We start from the raw sequence: 15,822 nt of genomic DNA, 5'->3' as shown, positions 1-15,822 counted from the left end.
ATTAGATATAATAGTTATGTAAATAGATTATACAAGTTTTTTTTCTAACAGTGGAGATATACACTCCATTAATGTTATGTATAATTATATTATGCTAAAATTATACATGAAAGATTTTCTAGTTCAACAAATCTATTGGATCAAACATTATTCTTTTTGCTAAAAGTTGATGGTTGGAGAGTATATTTTTTTACATATCATCTAAAATTACCACTTAAATGACACATTGAGACCGCATGGATACACAATTACACACCCCAAACATTAAGTCTTGAAAAGGATTAAGCCTTTTGTATTCTATGTAACTTGACCTTAAATGCATTTACATAAAATCCCAAATTCACAGAAACAAAAGCGGATTATATAAATATTAATACTTTGCATGAGATAAATTTGGATTTCATGTACTTGATTAAATCACAAGCTGATGGGTACAGCAACCAGGGGGACAGCTCTCGCAAGAGTAAGTCCAAATCTCTCTGTCATATCATGCTCTTTTGGATTCATGTCATGCGGAAGCTTCCACTCAAAATGATAAACCAGCGAAGCTATCATCAAGCTCACCACTCTGTGCGCCAGAGGAATCCCGGGGCACATCCGACGCCCCCGAACCAAACGGAAGATAAGAAAAATGTTGTCCTCTGAAATCCACTTCCGAATCCAAGAATCTTTCGGGCATAAAACTTGTAGGGTTTTCCCAAGAATCCAAATCTCTAGCAATCGCCCATGCATTCACTAGCACTTGTGTGTTCTTTGGAATCTCATAACCTTTAAGCTTAACATTTGTTTCGGTCTTGTGAGGCAGTAAGAATGGAACAGCTAAATGTAGCCTCATTGTTTCTTTCACAACTGCTTGCAAGTAGGGCAATCTGAGAAGCTCCGATTCTTCTATCCTTCCTTTCTGGCTCACTGATTCGGCTATTTCGTTGCGTAGCTTCGTCATCTTGTCTGGATGGAGTATCAGCTCAGTCATTGCCCATTCGGTTGTGTTGGTACTAGTTTCACTGCCTGCTAAGAACAACTCCTGAAAATGATAAATGTGTAAACCACATTAGTACGCGGAAATTATGGGGCCGTTTGGGCAAACTTAAAAAAGAGTGACTTCTTGCTTAAAGTAAAGAAGTGGATTAGAAATGAGAAATAAATAAGTTAATAAAGTGTTTGGAAAAGAAGAGCTAGCATTCTCAGCTTTCTTTAAATGTTTTTACTTATTTATGTAAAAAAAGCAAAAGCAGGAAGCATCTTCTGCTTCTTCAAAACAAACAGGCACTATATATGTCAAGAACAGTCTGAAAATGGCTTAAGTGTTGTTGGTACCACTAAAAGGACTTGTATGTGTTTCAAGGTGAAATCAGACTCGTTTTCTTCGCTGAAATCAATCAAGGAATCCAGGAGATCTCCATGTCTCGGTGACTTATTTTCTCTATGTTGTAACCGCTGATAAATATACTTGTCACATAGTCCCTCGAGGCAACCGTATGCAGCGTTAGCCATAGGCCTTAATCTTTGAGGATCAAAGGCTTTAAGCAGGGGAAAATAATCTGCAACATTAAATATCATTGCAGTTTCCATGATATTTGCTACAGAATTTTTGAATCCTCCGGTATCTTGATAGTTATACTCATCTACATTCGTAGAAAAACAAGTATTTGACATTTGGTTTAGCGCAGTTGTAAAGGCCAGCTTCGCAATTTCCACACGTTGTTCTCCTAATATGCAATATTTTTTGACATGTTGAACCATTTGTACCATCACACCATGACGCAACTCGCATAGCGAGTCAAGCTTGTGTGTGTTAGTTAAAAAAGTTGCGAGGACTCGTCTGATCAAGCGCCACTCTTCGCCTGCATGCAGCCAGGCCATCGAGTGGGAGGGGTGCTCTAGTGTGGTGATGGCATCCGGGATGATCCTTCCAGACATATCCGCGTCGTGCTTTTGCAGAATGAGCTGAGCCATTTCTGCGGATGAAGCAACAATTGTTGTGACACTGCCTTGGTAAATGGTCATGAGAGGGCCATATTTCTTGGCAAGTCTGGCTAAAGACTGGTGTGGATTCGGGCCAATCTGAAGCAAGTTGCCGAGAATGGGGAGCCCTCTCGGACCTGGAGGGAAGCTTTCTTTGCTGAAATAGAAAGCTGCAATATCCCACAAGCAAGAAAATTGAGGACAGAAAAAGAAAGCTTAGATGAACTTCCATGTAATGTGGATGGTGAATTTGATTTTAAGTTGTTTGGTACTGACAGAACTAGCTGCTTTAGAGTCTATCGCAGAGATGTATATAAAAGGTTGAGAACCGAATGTGAATTTATGCAGAACACTGGGCACTCGTATTTCAAAATCTTGTAACATGCAATCATAACTGTTCGTCACCTTGCAACTAGCCCACTAGCCGGGTTCCATCCGAGCTAGCAAAAAAAAGTTGACTGCAATGTGTAATGTAAGACGCTTTTTAATAACTAGTCGATAAGCCGCGCGCTGCGGCGGCCTATAAAAACTATACAAACGCTTCAAAATTAATAGTTGTAGAGTAAAATAGATTTTATATTATATACATATCGATGCAATATAAATATTAGCATTTAAAATTGTAAATTTGGACTATAATTTATGAGTGAAAAAATTAAAATAAATTTGTAAATGTAATAAACGAATCTTAATTTTAATTGTGATTTATTATAAAATAGACATACCTTTTCTGTTACCTATAGCCAAACAATAGTTTAATTATTGCAAAAATATTGATGCTTGAAGAAATGCTGTGTCAGGCCAAAGTAGTACTTCGTCATTTGGTAGTATGTATGTTGCTGGGCAATAACGCAATATAATCCAAGACAATTAAATATTATAATACTGAAGACCAATAGACCATCTTCAAATAATTTGTGCTCCTTATAGTATTACACTGGCCTATGGCTATGATTCGGTAATTTGATCATATATGCACTGTAGGTTATGTCTATTATGTTGTCTGACTATGTAAACTATTAGAGAGGCATTTTCTCCCTATTTGTCTGGGATAGAAGTCCGCTTACAATTATACATAATCCATTAAAAGTAGCACATGGCGATGCCACTCTAAAGGCTGATACTCAGCACCTTAAAATCAACTTTTGAATGAGTTCCATCTATTAATTTATTGTACAACTCCATTCTAATCACCCAGATGAGGTGGTACTAAAGGCAAGAGTGGGTTGAAATGTTGACAGCAGTGATCTTCTATTACCAGTCCAATAAGGTTTTACAGGAATTTCAATCTGATCAAATCCGTAAGCAGGCATCATAAAGCTGCATACACACGAAAACTGCAGAAAATTGAAGTCAGTAGCCAATTAAGAAACAGAGATCAAAACTTTAAGGTTGAATTTGGCTTTTATTCTATTGCATTGGCTCTGGCATACAGTGGTAATCTAGGGTGGTGACCTTATCAGCTGACCATATTTAATGAAGCCTGGCAAGCAAAATGCCTTAAAAATAAGATACATACAGTGATTTTATGAGTTTTGTGTCATTGGAGAACCCACGATGCCAAGACCCAGGAACCCAAGACGTGTTGAATTTTCATCTGTCAGAAACATTCTAAAACTTGGTTAAAAGTAATCTGACTCAAGTTCAGTTAGTAGATTGAAATGCATCAAACAGTACTTTGTAGAAAAGCTGGAAATCCACTACAGGTTCTAAAAGCATGTAAACATCTAATGCTATGAACAAAAGAACTATATCGAAGCACTCGCAGTTTCAAATTTCACAATTCACAGCTACGTATTTTTATATTTCCATCATGTCTCCAGTCAGTTGACAGTTCATCCCAATATATGATGTAATATAAAAATCGACCTAACAGTTTCTATATCAACATTACACAACAATTTTACCTAGTATAGTCCTAATCAGTCAAACTTTAAAACTCAACATTTATCAGAAGCTAAAAAAAAATAAGAACTATATGACTAAACATATATGCAGGTTTAAAAAGTAGATATGTATGCTCAAGTGGCTGCTAAACTTGATATAATTAAAGCAGTATTGTGTAAATTAAATCTCTTCTTTACAGTATCTGGTATTCATATTTTTCACTTTTGTACATACGACTAAATCCAAGTATTTAATATTTTTCACTTTAGGCTCACCGGAATCATCATAAGAAGCCCTCTTGTTTCTTCTGTTCTCACTTCCTGAGTCCATATCAGAGAGTTTCTCTCAATCTCTGTTTTAAGGTTGTACGGAGCTTTGTGTGGATGGCAGAATTGTTTGGAATATTTCTCTGTAAACTATATTCTTAATCAATGTTTTAGCCCTCTTGTTTCTTCTGTTCTCACTTCCTGAGTCCATATCAGAGAGTCTCTCTCAATCTCTGTTTTAAGGTTGTACGGAGCTTTGTGTGGATGGCAGAATTGTCTGGAATATTTCTCTGTAAACTATATTCTTAATCAATGTTTTATCCTCCACCTCATCATCAGCGTTTATTATTGTCAATCCTTCTCTCGTGGTCACTCGTGACATAGCAACATATGCTTGACCGTGAGTGAATAGCTGCTTGTGAAGAAATAGGCCGACATGTTTGAGTGATTGTCCCTGGCTCTTATTGATCGTCATGGCAAAACATGTCGTCACAGGAAGTTGTCGTCTGTTAAGCTTGAACGGCCACCTCGACTCATTTGGAGACATAATAATCCGTGGTATAGTGACATTGGTACCAATATTTTTCCCTGAAATGATATCAGCTCGAATGGACCATTTACCAAGATTGGTGACTATTAGTCTAGTACCGTTACACAAGCCATCTCCCTGGTTTAAATTTCTGAGTAGCATTATAGGAGCACCTACCTTAAGCTGTATGTTATGATTTGGGACGCCAGAAAATTTTAAGTTGTTCAAGAACTCTGTTGGATATAGAAGATCGTTTTGATCAGTTTTAAAACTTGCTTTGCATATCCCGTCTGAGCTTAAATACGTCCTGGCTTCAGCAGGGATGATGTCCATGATCATCTCATTCAGTTCATGGACCATATCATTTGTCGGTGTTAGTATCGCTCGCTCCTTGAAATATGTAGGATCACTGTAACTTTGTAGGAAAGTAGAATAGATGGCCTGAATTATTGATTTCATTGGATCTTCATAAGAGGTTATGCATAGATCAGCCGGAAGTCTGATCAACTCTTTCTCCTTGTCGTCATACAGGGAACCATTTCCTATTTGCAATAACCATTCATCAAAGGAAGCGATTTTGGCTGCCTCGGTAGAGCTCATGTTTGGATTAAAAAGTCTCATATTTTGAGTGAGCTCATAAACCTGAAAAGAGGGCCACAAGTATGATGAATTTAGAGATGCATCAATAATATCAGCTTTTGTACTTTTCGGAATAACTGGTAATATTTGTCGAAAGTCCCCCCCGCAAACTACTGTAAGGCCGCCGAATGGTTTGTTAATACTATCCTCATATTTATCTTTCAATATATCTCTTAATGACCTATCCAGAGCTTCGAAGCAATACTTATGCGCCATAGGCGCTTCATCCCAAATGATCAAGGATGTCTTTTGTAGGAGTTTTGCTAATTGTGTCCTATGTCGAATCTCACAAGTTGATTCTCACAAGTTGAATCTCACAAGTTGACAATATAAGTAAGAAGAGACGGGAACAGTTTGCAGACAATGTATGTGTGATATATGTGTTGGGTTGTGTTGTGTAAGTATATGAGAGGGAGGGGAAGGGTAGTTGAGGTGAAGAAGTGTAAGAAGCAAAGCTGGTAAGAGAGAAGTGGGATTGAGTTAAAATAATAATAAAATTTATTTTGGTAAACACGGTGGAGTGCATCCAACTGAAGGGACCGCCTTTGTTTAACACTTGCAACTACCTCTTTTACTTCCCAATGTTCCAAATTTAATACAATAATATACTCCTATATCTGAGCCTCTATGGTATTTATAAACTCAAAACCTGCTTTCCATGAATATAATTTTATAAAAATTTTAAAACCGAAATTTTTTTCCCTAAAAAACTGTTCTATCTGTATTTAAATTAACAGGCATATTTTGACGTAAATTTTTTTTAAAATTTTTTTAGAACAAATTCAAACTAAGGAAGGTTATTTATTCTACAATATTTGTATTGTTTACAAATTTAGATTTTTTTAAATAAAAAATTTTGGATGAAAGATATAAGAAATAAAAACTATTTTTTTTAGTTTCGTATATATTATAAGCAAGTTTCAGAACTATCTTTTTCAAAATATCAAAAATAAAATGTACCTACCTTTTTTAGTATCGAAATTATTGGAAGAAAGTTTCATATTATGATTTTAATTTCGAAGAAAGTTTGAGATTATGATTTTAATTTGGAAAATATCAAAAATATAAATTACGTTTTTTAGTTTCAAATATATTGGGGAAAAAGTTTCAAAACTACTAAAAGTAATTTATTTAATTTTCTTCCAATAAATTTATTTTTGATTAATTAGTTTGTTGAGTTTCGTTTATTGTAGTATAATTGATAAGTATTTGTAGCGGTGGAATATCATTTTTTAGATGCGAGCATTACTTTACAAGAGTTTTTAATTGTTAGTTGATGCTCAAATGTTTAGTTTTTGCTGCTGTTCATCTGCTTGTTTACAGTAATCATCGGTCTACCAACACTATTAATTGTGGCGATATGTTCCTTATAAGTAGATTAATGTTATTCTGTGTTAATGTGTCGCTGAGCAGATAACCACACAACTAAACGGAAGAATCTGTAGCAAGGTCCAACTAAAATCAATGTCAATGAAAATCGGTACACGACTTTAAACAGAAAACAATATTATATATGAAAAACATTGTTTAAGCAAATATAATTTATTGTTTGAATGCGAAACAGTTAAAACAACTATATATATATAAGATAAGCCGGATTGTTTAAGGCTCGTGCACATGCACATTGTGCTATACTGCTCATCTGTTATACTACTTAGACTTTGTCAGCTCCGTTCTCTTCGTCGCATCCTTTATTATTCTCTTCGTCTTCTTTTGTAGATATCCTCCTCCTTTTCTCATCATGATGTATCTCTTTGGATTTCTTTGATTCATACTCTTCTTCTAGAACTTGTCTTGGCTCAAAAATTTCACCAACAGTGAAATTGTGTTTTCCCTCCACAAGATTATAATCATTCAATCTTAACTTGAATATGATATCTTTTCCTAGAAGACTTTCAAACTCTTTAGGAATATCCTTATTGTTGTTTGACTTATTCACAATCTTATTGGCCGAGGTATCAAGTAATGGTTCGGCAATGTTGTTGAACAGAATAAAAGTTGTATCCCCACTTTTGTCCTTCACTTTTATAGCTATTCTAAACCTGCATTAAGCAAATAAACAGTTTTAATTTATAATATCAGTGTATAATATCTAAACAAAATTATCGAATTCCTTACATTATAAGAGGATAATCAATGACTTCATGACAATTTTTGCATGTGTAAACTCCATCCTGAGGTGTGGCTTTTGTGAAGCATACTTTGCATCCTATATAGTGCCAACCATTAGCGTTGTCTATGCCAAAAATTTCAGCTCTCACGGTAAGTACCTGCATTAATATAAATGAAATATCAAAATAATATTTTTAATAAAATACATGTATTATTAAAATATGTGTGTAAAACAAACCTTTATATCTTCACTCCAATCGCCAACCAATAATTCTTTAATAGTCATCCGGTTGATAAACATCTTTTCTTCGGGTAACATACTTGGGGGAGAGTCTACACTGATCTCTAATTTAGTAGAAATTTCAGAAAATCTTTCCCTCAAAGATGCTACATAAGGTGTGTCTAAGTTGACATAAATTCTGCTATTTCTAGTCGTGGAGAAGCCAATGTCATCTGCATAGAATAAATAATTAAAAAAATAGCACAAACATTAATAATAATAAAATATTTATAGACTATAGTTCAAGATTATTGTCATCAGCTATCGTGGCATATTAATTTGTAACTATTGAAATCAATTTCAACGGAAATCAAACCATCTGATCCTTTTTCTCCGAAACATGGAATCTGGTGTAGTAGGAATACTGTATCATATGGTGTTCATTGTAGACACAGGGTCAGTCATAGTGACTATGCACACGACGAATTAGGTGGGTTCTATTGACATAAACATGGCAAAATCAAGTGCGGAGAATTTGGAAATCATACAAATTTTAAGAATTGGTTAGAAAAATAGAATAGAATCATCTCCGGTTTTTTTTTTGAAGAAAGAATCATCTCCGTTTAATAATTTTCTAAAAAAGAACTATAAAAAAATAATAGATGAAATAATTACCTTTGAATTTTTTGACCTGGGTTGAAGTGAATATTATTATATAAGGCCCATCATCTTGCTTGTAGATACTTGTATCAAATAATTCCGCCAACTTTTCCCATAAAGTTACAGTAGCGGTGATCGAGCTAAACATAAAATTCACAACAAATAAAAAAATTACTAATCAAAACAGTAATACAAATTAAATATATTTGACTTTTTCATAACTTACTAATCTGTCATGATTGTCATATCTCTATTTTTCCACCCACCACTGACAGTTTTGATACCACCCACGCATGTCAAGCAACCAACAACATCTATACAAATAGGAGAAAAAATCATATTATATATAAAACATGGAATTTAAGATCTTGTAATATATATAATATTTTGCATGCAAAAAAATACCTGAGAGTATATCCTTGTCATTAATACGACGATTAATCATGTCGGGACGTATGAACTCAAATCCATGCATAGGTATATTAGTGACCCCTTCCTCCAATTTTTTTGGATTAGTTGTCCGCAGAAACATCAATTTAAATCCATGAGATAGCGGTCTATAACTACCCTTGCTTGCAACAACTTTTATTTTTTTTAATACTGTATAAACAGCCTTCACTTAAAAGGTGCTTGAACCGAGCAAACAGATATTGTGGAAGTGTTGCATGAATAATATTTTCCTGTATACAAAATAAACCATACAAAGATTAACAACAAAAACATGTCCGATGAACAAAACAAATATTATAAAAGAATAGAGAATAAACATATATCACTAACAGTTAATTATTGACCTTTTCATCCATCAATATCATGTCAAGACTATATTTTTCTCCGGTGTTTGGATTCGCCGACTCCCACATCCGACAAAGTCTTACTCTTATCATCCAATCATCTCTATCGCCATTCAAAGCATCTAGCATAGTGTAACTCATTATCGTATTAGATGGAGAATACAAATAAGCTCAAAATAAATTCTGTGTGTTAAATTTTATGATATCTGGCCTCAATTTATAGAGGTTGATTTGAAATAGTTTAAAATCCTGATTTGATTTTGATATTTTGAAAAATGAATACTTTCTGTTTTTGATATACACCTTTCTTAAATTAGTTTAAAATCCTGATTTGATTTTGATATTTTGAAAAGGAATACTTTCTGTTTTTGATATACACCTTTCTTAAATTAGTTTAAAATCCTGATTTGATTTTGATATTTTGAAAAGGAATACTTTTTTTTTTAAAAAGGAATACTTTTTTTAAAATATTTTTTATCCAAAAATTCCAGAAAATTAGAAAAATAGAACGGAGCTCTCTGAGAGGCGCCCCATGCTTCTCCTTTATATAAGTATATTGATTTTATAAATTTTTATATTTAATATATTCAAGATGTTGAAAAAAATTATTTATCAATAATAAATCATAATTTTTATTTAAGTGAAAATAAAATATAAAATTATACTTTTTTTAAGTCAACTACTTAAAAATAGAGAATAAAGCTGTTACTCCCTCTATTTTTTATTATTTGAACTTTTGACACACATTTAAGTCCTTTGACCATGAAGTTGAAAAATATTATTTTTTAATCTTTTTTCTGAATAAAATATATAATCAAAATTTTAATTCACGAAAAAATCAATAAATTAATATGTTCAATTACCTAGTCAAAACACAAATGTCAAAAGCGTCAAACAATAAAAAACATAGAGAATAATAATTAAGCGGTCCAACATGGAGCTCACTCTTGTCGTCTTCTTGAAACTGTCATTGCAACTGATATCATATCCATGCGGCTCTTCACTTTAAAGATATTCATGGAGCAATAGGCGAATCACTGAAAGCTCCCCAACAGAGGCATCACTATATATAGTTGCCATCATCTATATGCACCATCAGTGGTTCTCATATGTTTTCTTCCGCTGTCAATACGCTGCCCACATATTTCCATATCTACATATCCTTTAAATGATAGCACAAAATCTCAACCTAAAAATAGAGGGTACTAATATCAGCCAGTCATTGATAATTATACTTTGCCTGTGCAAGTGAGTATTCTAAGCCATTCATTCATCTTCATAATTTAATATTAACTATGTTAATTAAGCAAATATCACTTGACATATTACAATACCTGAAGACAACATAAAAATAAAAATTATTTTCTTCTATTATCATACAACTAAGATAAAAGTATCATTTAACAAATTAGTATAGATGAAATATCCTCATTCCTATATAATGTCATAATACCTAACATAATATTATACAATTCGTTTATATATCTTAAAAACATGTAACAAGATATTTCTCAGAAAATATTATATTTTTATATCAAAGAAAATTTCTCTAAAACTATAATTTCTTCTTAACCGATAAATAAAATATCAACATTTCTAAATAAGAAAAAAAACCTTTTAACAAATTTGTATAAATAAAATATCTAATTTTATATTTAATGTAATAATACCTTGAAATGATATTTATCGATCAAATCAATTATAAACACACTCTTTCATCAATCAAATCTAAAACATAAACATTAAAAGAACTCAATTATTTTATGTGATTAATTAATTTATAATAAATATAAAATTTCTCTAAAGAATTTAAAAATACTAAAGAATTATGAAAAATAAAGACGCCCATACTTTACACCGGTTTTAGGCTAGTATATGTAATACAGAACATACATATATTATCCTAACTAGAGATGTTCAAAAAATCCGAAATCTGAAATCCGATCTGATCCGATCTGAAAAAAAATCTGAAAAATCCGATCCGAAAAAAACCCGGTCTGGCCCGGCCCGAGGGCCTAAAACAGGCCTAATATTTTCAAAAAAACCCGGATAAAATCCGGATTTTTGAAAAATCCGGGCTTTTTATAACTAAACCGGGCCTAGTATTTTTGGAAAAGCCCGGCCCGGCCCGGCCCAATTTTTAAAAAAGCCCGGCCCGATCTGGTTTGAAAAAAATCCGGATTTTTTTGGCCCGGTCTGGATCTGGCCCGAACAGATCTTTTGTGCATCTCTAATCCTAACCTTTGAAGAAGTCGAGCACATGGACGAATTTACATAGGGGCCAGAAGGAGTCATGGCCCCCCTAGAGTTCCCATAATGTTATAATTTGTGTAAAATAATTTTGTATAAATTATATTTTATCTACATATTTATATAAATATAAAAATTCGGCCCCCTCTAAAAAAATATTTGTTCGCTCCTAAAAAATATTTAATATTGTAAAATAAAGTTTTAATTCTTAGATTTCTCTAATTCATGTATTAGACCAAATTTAAAAATAAAAATAAACAAAAATATGAATATACATACAATTATACTATTTTAAAAAAAAATGTAGAATGTAATATGTGATAAAGTTAAATGTCAATATGGTTCTTTTAAAAAAATAAGAATCTTTGGTGAAGGTCTGAGAAACTTATACCCCACTTCTCATTATCGTAAAATAGAGTTAGTACTTGTGTATTATCAGTTTTTTAATTAATATTAATATTAATATTAATATTGATTTTACTCATCGTTAACATTTTTACTTGTTTAAACTGTAACTTGTCATCTTCTAAATAACCATAATGTTGTTTTTGTAAGGTTAATAGGCATAATATGTAGTTTTTGAGGTATTGTTAAAATTTTACTTGCTTCTATTCATAATATAATTTCATTTAATGTGTATTAATTGCTAATTAAAGATTACTGTATAACTTAGAGTTATTATGATGAGTTTCCCGATCATTTTATACTTATATATATTTAAAGATGAATAGCTAAATATTTTAGTTGACACAATTATATATTTGATATCTTGATTTATAAGAACGTAAAGTTTTACTATAAATTTTTTTACTAGTATTTTTGTATTTATTTTATATTTACAGCTTGCTGTTATACAATATAATAGCTCGGTGTTCTCAACACCTGCAAAACTAGAGTAGCAAAGACAAAACAGGAGGGTAAAGCAAGCGTTAGAAAAGGAGCAATACTAAACCAGCTTGCCAAAGTGTGATCATGGGATTTACACAACACTTTAAATAATCTTGTAAAATTAAGTTAGTAATTTAATATTAAATTAATAGTAAAATATACTATAACGGTAATTAAAAAAAATGAGATTTTCTTCTTTAAATGATAATAGTAATAAATACAAGAGATTTGGCTAATATTACAAATAGAATTTTATTGATATTATTGTAATTTTATTTTTTTTATTAAAAATATTAAAATATAATTATTCTTATCATTTTTACGAACACGTTAGGGATCTTCATAAAAATTAAAACGTTAAATCTTTAATACAAACTTTTCAAATATCAATTCACCTTCCCAAAGGTCCAGATAAAATTTTTCACATTTTTAATGATAATAAATTTATAGAGTTTAATTTGAATATCTATTAAAATATTTATATTTTAAAATTTAATAACGTTTATAACTAAAAGGGAAAATAGATTTTTTTGCCACTCAACTTATAGTGTTTTTAGAAACTTACCACCCAACTAATTTTTTTATTCTTTTAGTCACTAATGTTAGGTTTGGTTTTATTTTTAGCCACCAACTTAGGTTTGGATTTGATTACCAGCATTATTATAATTTTTTTGTCACTAAACTTATTGCGTTTTTAGAAACTAACCACTGAACTATAATTTTTTTATTTTACTCACTAGTGTTAGATTTAGCTCTTTTTTTTTTGTCACTGAAGTTAGATTCAGATTTGATTATTAGCATTACATTTTATGTGTATCATTATTAAAATATAGTGGTGGTCGGTAATATTTTGATGATTTGATATATGTTTGTATTTTTATATGTAGTACTTTTTATGTAGTATTTTTATATGTAGTACTTTTATGTCTTCAAGGTCGCTTACCTTGGATGAAAAGAATTTTACTGGCCTTTAAAAGATGTAGTTTCATATATAACTTTATTTTTTTCTTTCGAATGAAAATTCAGCGTTTGAATTTTTACACACAAAAATAAGTTATGAAACTATGTTTTATAAGAATCTTAAATACATGCTAAGCACTAGAGAAAATTTGTAAAGTAATGAGAGGGACGGAAGGAGTAATAATAATATAAAATGATGTATTATATATAGAGGACAATCATCGAAAATTAAGTTTTCCTCTCTATTTATTTATCTCGAAAATTATAATAAGATAAAGTTATTAAAATTTTTGAAGATAAATTTAAGAGAGATCTTAGACTGAGCTAGTCCATTGAAAGTTTAATAGCGAAAGATGATGCGTCATATCACTCAATTACATTTTATCTTATGAGAGAGGGTGAATTGTTTGAAATCATTGATTTCATATTCATGATTTATTGAATTTTTAGAATCTAATTACTATTTTTCCTGATTTTAATTTTTCATCGGCTCATTTTATATTATTATTGCTATATATAAGGATATAAACATACGACACATCATCAAAGATTAGATACTATCCCTATGTATAAATGATGATACAAAAAATTATCATAATGCTAGTAATCAAATCCAAACCTAAGTTGGTGGCTAAAAACAAAACCAAACCTAACATTAATGACTAAAAGAATAAAAAAATTAGTTGAGTGGTAAATTTCTAAAAACACTATAAGTTGAGTGGCAAAAAAATCTATTTTCCCTAACTAAAATTTTAAGAAAAATATTATCTACTTTTGACGAATGATAAAGAGACTATTGATTTTATTATGTATTTGAAAATTATTAGAGTGAGAATTGAATTTAAATTAAACGAAAATTTGTAGTTCTTAACACTCCCTTCACGAACCTCTTAAGAAATTTCCTCATCATATTATTCATATCCTCCCACCTTCAATCAGCTTCTTGTTTTATTAAAAATAATATAAGAGATTTTATTGTGAAATTTTTATTGTGTGTCTAAAGAACACCTTAAAAATCTTGTGAAATCAGTTTAATAATTTTATATATATATATATAATAAAATAGTCAATAAAATATAGTAATAAATACAAGAGATTTTCCGGATATTACAAATATAACATCATTGATATCATTTTGATTTTTCTAATACTCCCTCCGTCCCTTTTTACATGTCCACTTTGAAAAAAAAAATTGTCCCAAATTACTTGTCCACTTCTTTTTTCAAAGCAACTTTTTGTATGTTTTTTCAAAAAGTAACAACTTCCAATGTTTTACTAGCATATATATACACACAACTCTATCTAATTCATTACATTTATTAGACATATGTATGAAAACAAGATATCCAACTAACATTTTCTTAAGATGCGTTATTTTTTCAAAAGGGACAAGTAAAAAGGGACGGACGGAGTATTAAAGTTTAATTATTCTTATCACTGTCAAAAACACGTTATGAAATCTTCCTATAAATTAAAATATTAATTAATTAATAACAACCTTTTCAATTCTCTACATGAAATTCTTATAGTATCGTGTTTTTAAGTGCACCTTAGAGAATCTTATGAAAATAAGTTGGTAAAATATAAATTATGATTTTTTTTAAATATAGTAATTATAAGATTTCTCTTGTTACACATGATAATATAACTCATAGAATAATATTTTTAATAATCGTCTACATGACAATTCGACACAAACCCTTCACCTTACAAATCTATCACCTCTAATGCATTATCATTATGTATACACAAAAGATATCTTTTAAGGATCATCGACAAAACTTGAAAATATGGTAACTGAAGCGTGAGTTTTGCACTTTATGAAAAAGTTTCTTTACGATCTTCTTAAACAGAGTAATAAAACTGATTGTATTTTTAATAATAGTAATAATACTGATTGAATAAGCATTATAATATGTATATGAAAATTGTATTTAAAGATGATAGATACTACCCTTGTACTGTTAAACAAGTATTAATAATACATACTTATCAAATCTAAGTTATAAGATGAAATAATAATTATTGGTTAAATGGTTAGATATATTATAAATATTGAGATACTATTAAAATTTTGATAATTATCTTGTATACTGTTTTTTCAATCTTATTTTCAAAAACACTACCTTCTCTAAAATCTTTCAAATATACTATTTTTTTTGAAAATATTTTCCAAAAATACGGTGGTTGCATATGCAACCATATATGTAACTGCAATTCTTGATTTCAAGTTCCAGTTTTTAAATGTTATTTTCGACTTCATTTTCCATATGCAACCTCATATTCATATATATATATATATGGAAGATGAGGTCGAAAATGACAATTGAAAACTGGAACTTGAAATCAGGAATTGCAGTTACATATGCAACCACCGTATTTTTGAAAATATTTTTGAGAAGGTAGTATTTTTGAAAATAAGATTGGAGAAGATAGTATTTTTGAAAATAAGATTGAAAACTTGGTTATGAATAAAAAAAGCCCTTAAAATTTTACCTGCTAAGTCTTTTTTGAAATTGCTAATTCTTTTTATTTTTGATCATTCATTTATTTATAAAGTTTAAATTTAATAACAAAAAAGCATACTGCTAATAAAGGTATATGCTCGAATTAATGGAATTGCATATAATATAATATAATATAATATAATAT

The 15,822-nt window shown here is 30.6% G+C and overlaps 3 protein-coding genes across 4 annotated transcripts; all 3 read right to left on the bottom strand.

Annotated features, from left to right (window-relative positions):
* Nucleotides 1–362: 362 nt before the first annotated feature.
* On the bottom strand, nt 363–4,182 carry LOC108198465 (ferruginol synthase). The gene is given in 5 exon segments (XM_064083817.1): nt 363–606; nt 608–1,024; nt 1,318–2,180; nt 3,224–3,302; nt 4,087–4,182. Coding segments are annotated over 5 exon segments (1,644 nt in total). The 3' UTR covers nt 363–417.
* LOC108199077 (uncharacterized) lies at nt 2,829–5,724 on the bottom strand. 2 transcript variants are annotated; one of them, XM_017366832.2, is made up of 3 exons: nt 4,128–5,724; nt 3,485–3,562; nt 2,829–3,302 (listed from the first exon to the last, which is right to left on the bottom strand). In XM_017366832.2, exon 1 carries the CDS (start codon nt 5,500–5,502, stop codon nt 4,357–4,359), a length of 1,146 nt encoding a protein of 381 aa, XP_017222321.1. In that variant the 5' UTR covers nt 5,503–5,724; the 3' UTR covers nt 2,829–3,302; nt 3,485–3,562; nt 4,128–4,356. The 2 variants fall into 2 exon arrangements, with proteins under 2 accessions (XP_017222321.1, XP_063938739.1); XM_064082669.1 differs by having other exon boundaries at nt 2,829–3,562.
* A 1,216-nt stretch (nt 5,725–6,940) lies between these two features.
* On the bottom strand, nt 6,941–9,213 carry LOC108198464 (replication protein A 70 kDa DNA-binding subunit D). The gene is made up of 7 exons (XM_064083816.1): nt 9,073–9,213; nt 8,898–8,958; nt 8,505–8,592; nt 8,294–8,418; nt 7,637–7,851; nt 7,405–7,556; nt 6,941–7,328 (listed from the first exon to the last, which is right to left on the bottom strand). Exons 1-7 carry the CDS (start codon nt 9,211–9,213, stop codon nt 6,941–6,943), a joined length of 1,170 nt encoding a protein of 389 aa, XP_063939886.1.
* Between the last annotated feature and the right edge of the window lie 6,609 nt (nt 9,214–15,822).

This window comes from Daucus carota, chromosome 8 (assembly GCF_001625215.2).
Source record: "Daucus carota subsp. sativus chromosome 8, DH1 v3.0, whole genome shotgun sequence".
Classification (NCBI taxonomy): domain Eukaryota; kingdom Viridiplantae; phylum Streptophyta; class Magnoliopsida; order Apiales; family Apiaceae; genus Daucus; species Daucus carota.
The sequence above is the reverse complement of the archived record's forward strand: the minus strand, read 5'-3'. Positions and strand labels throughout refer to the sequence as shown.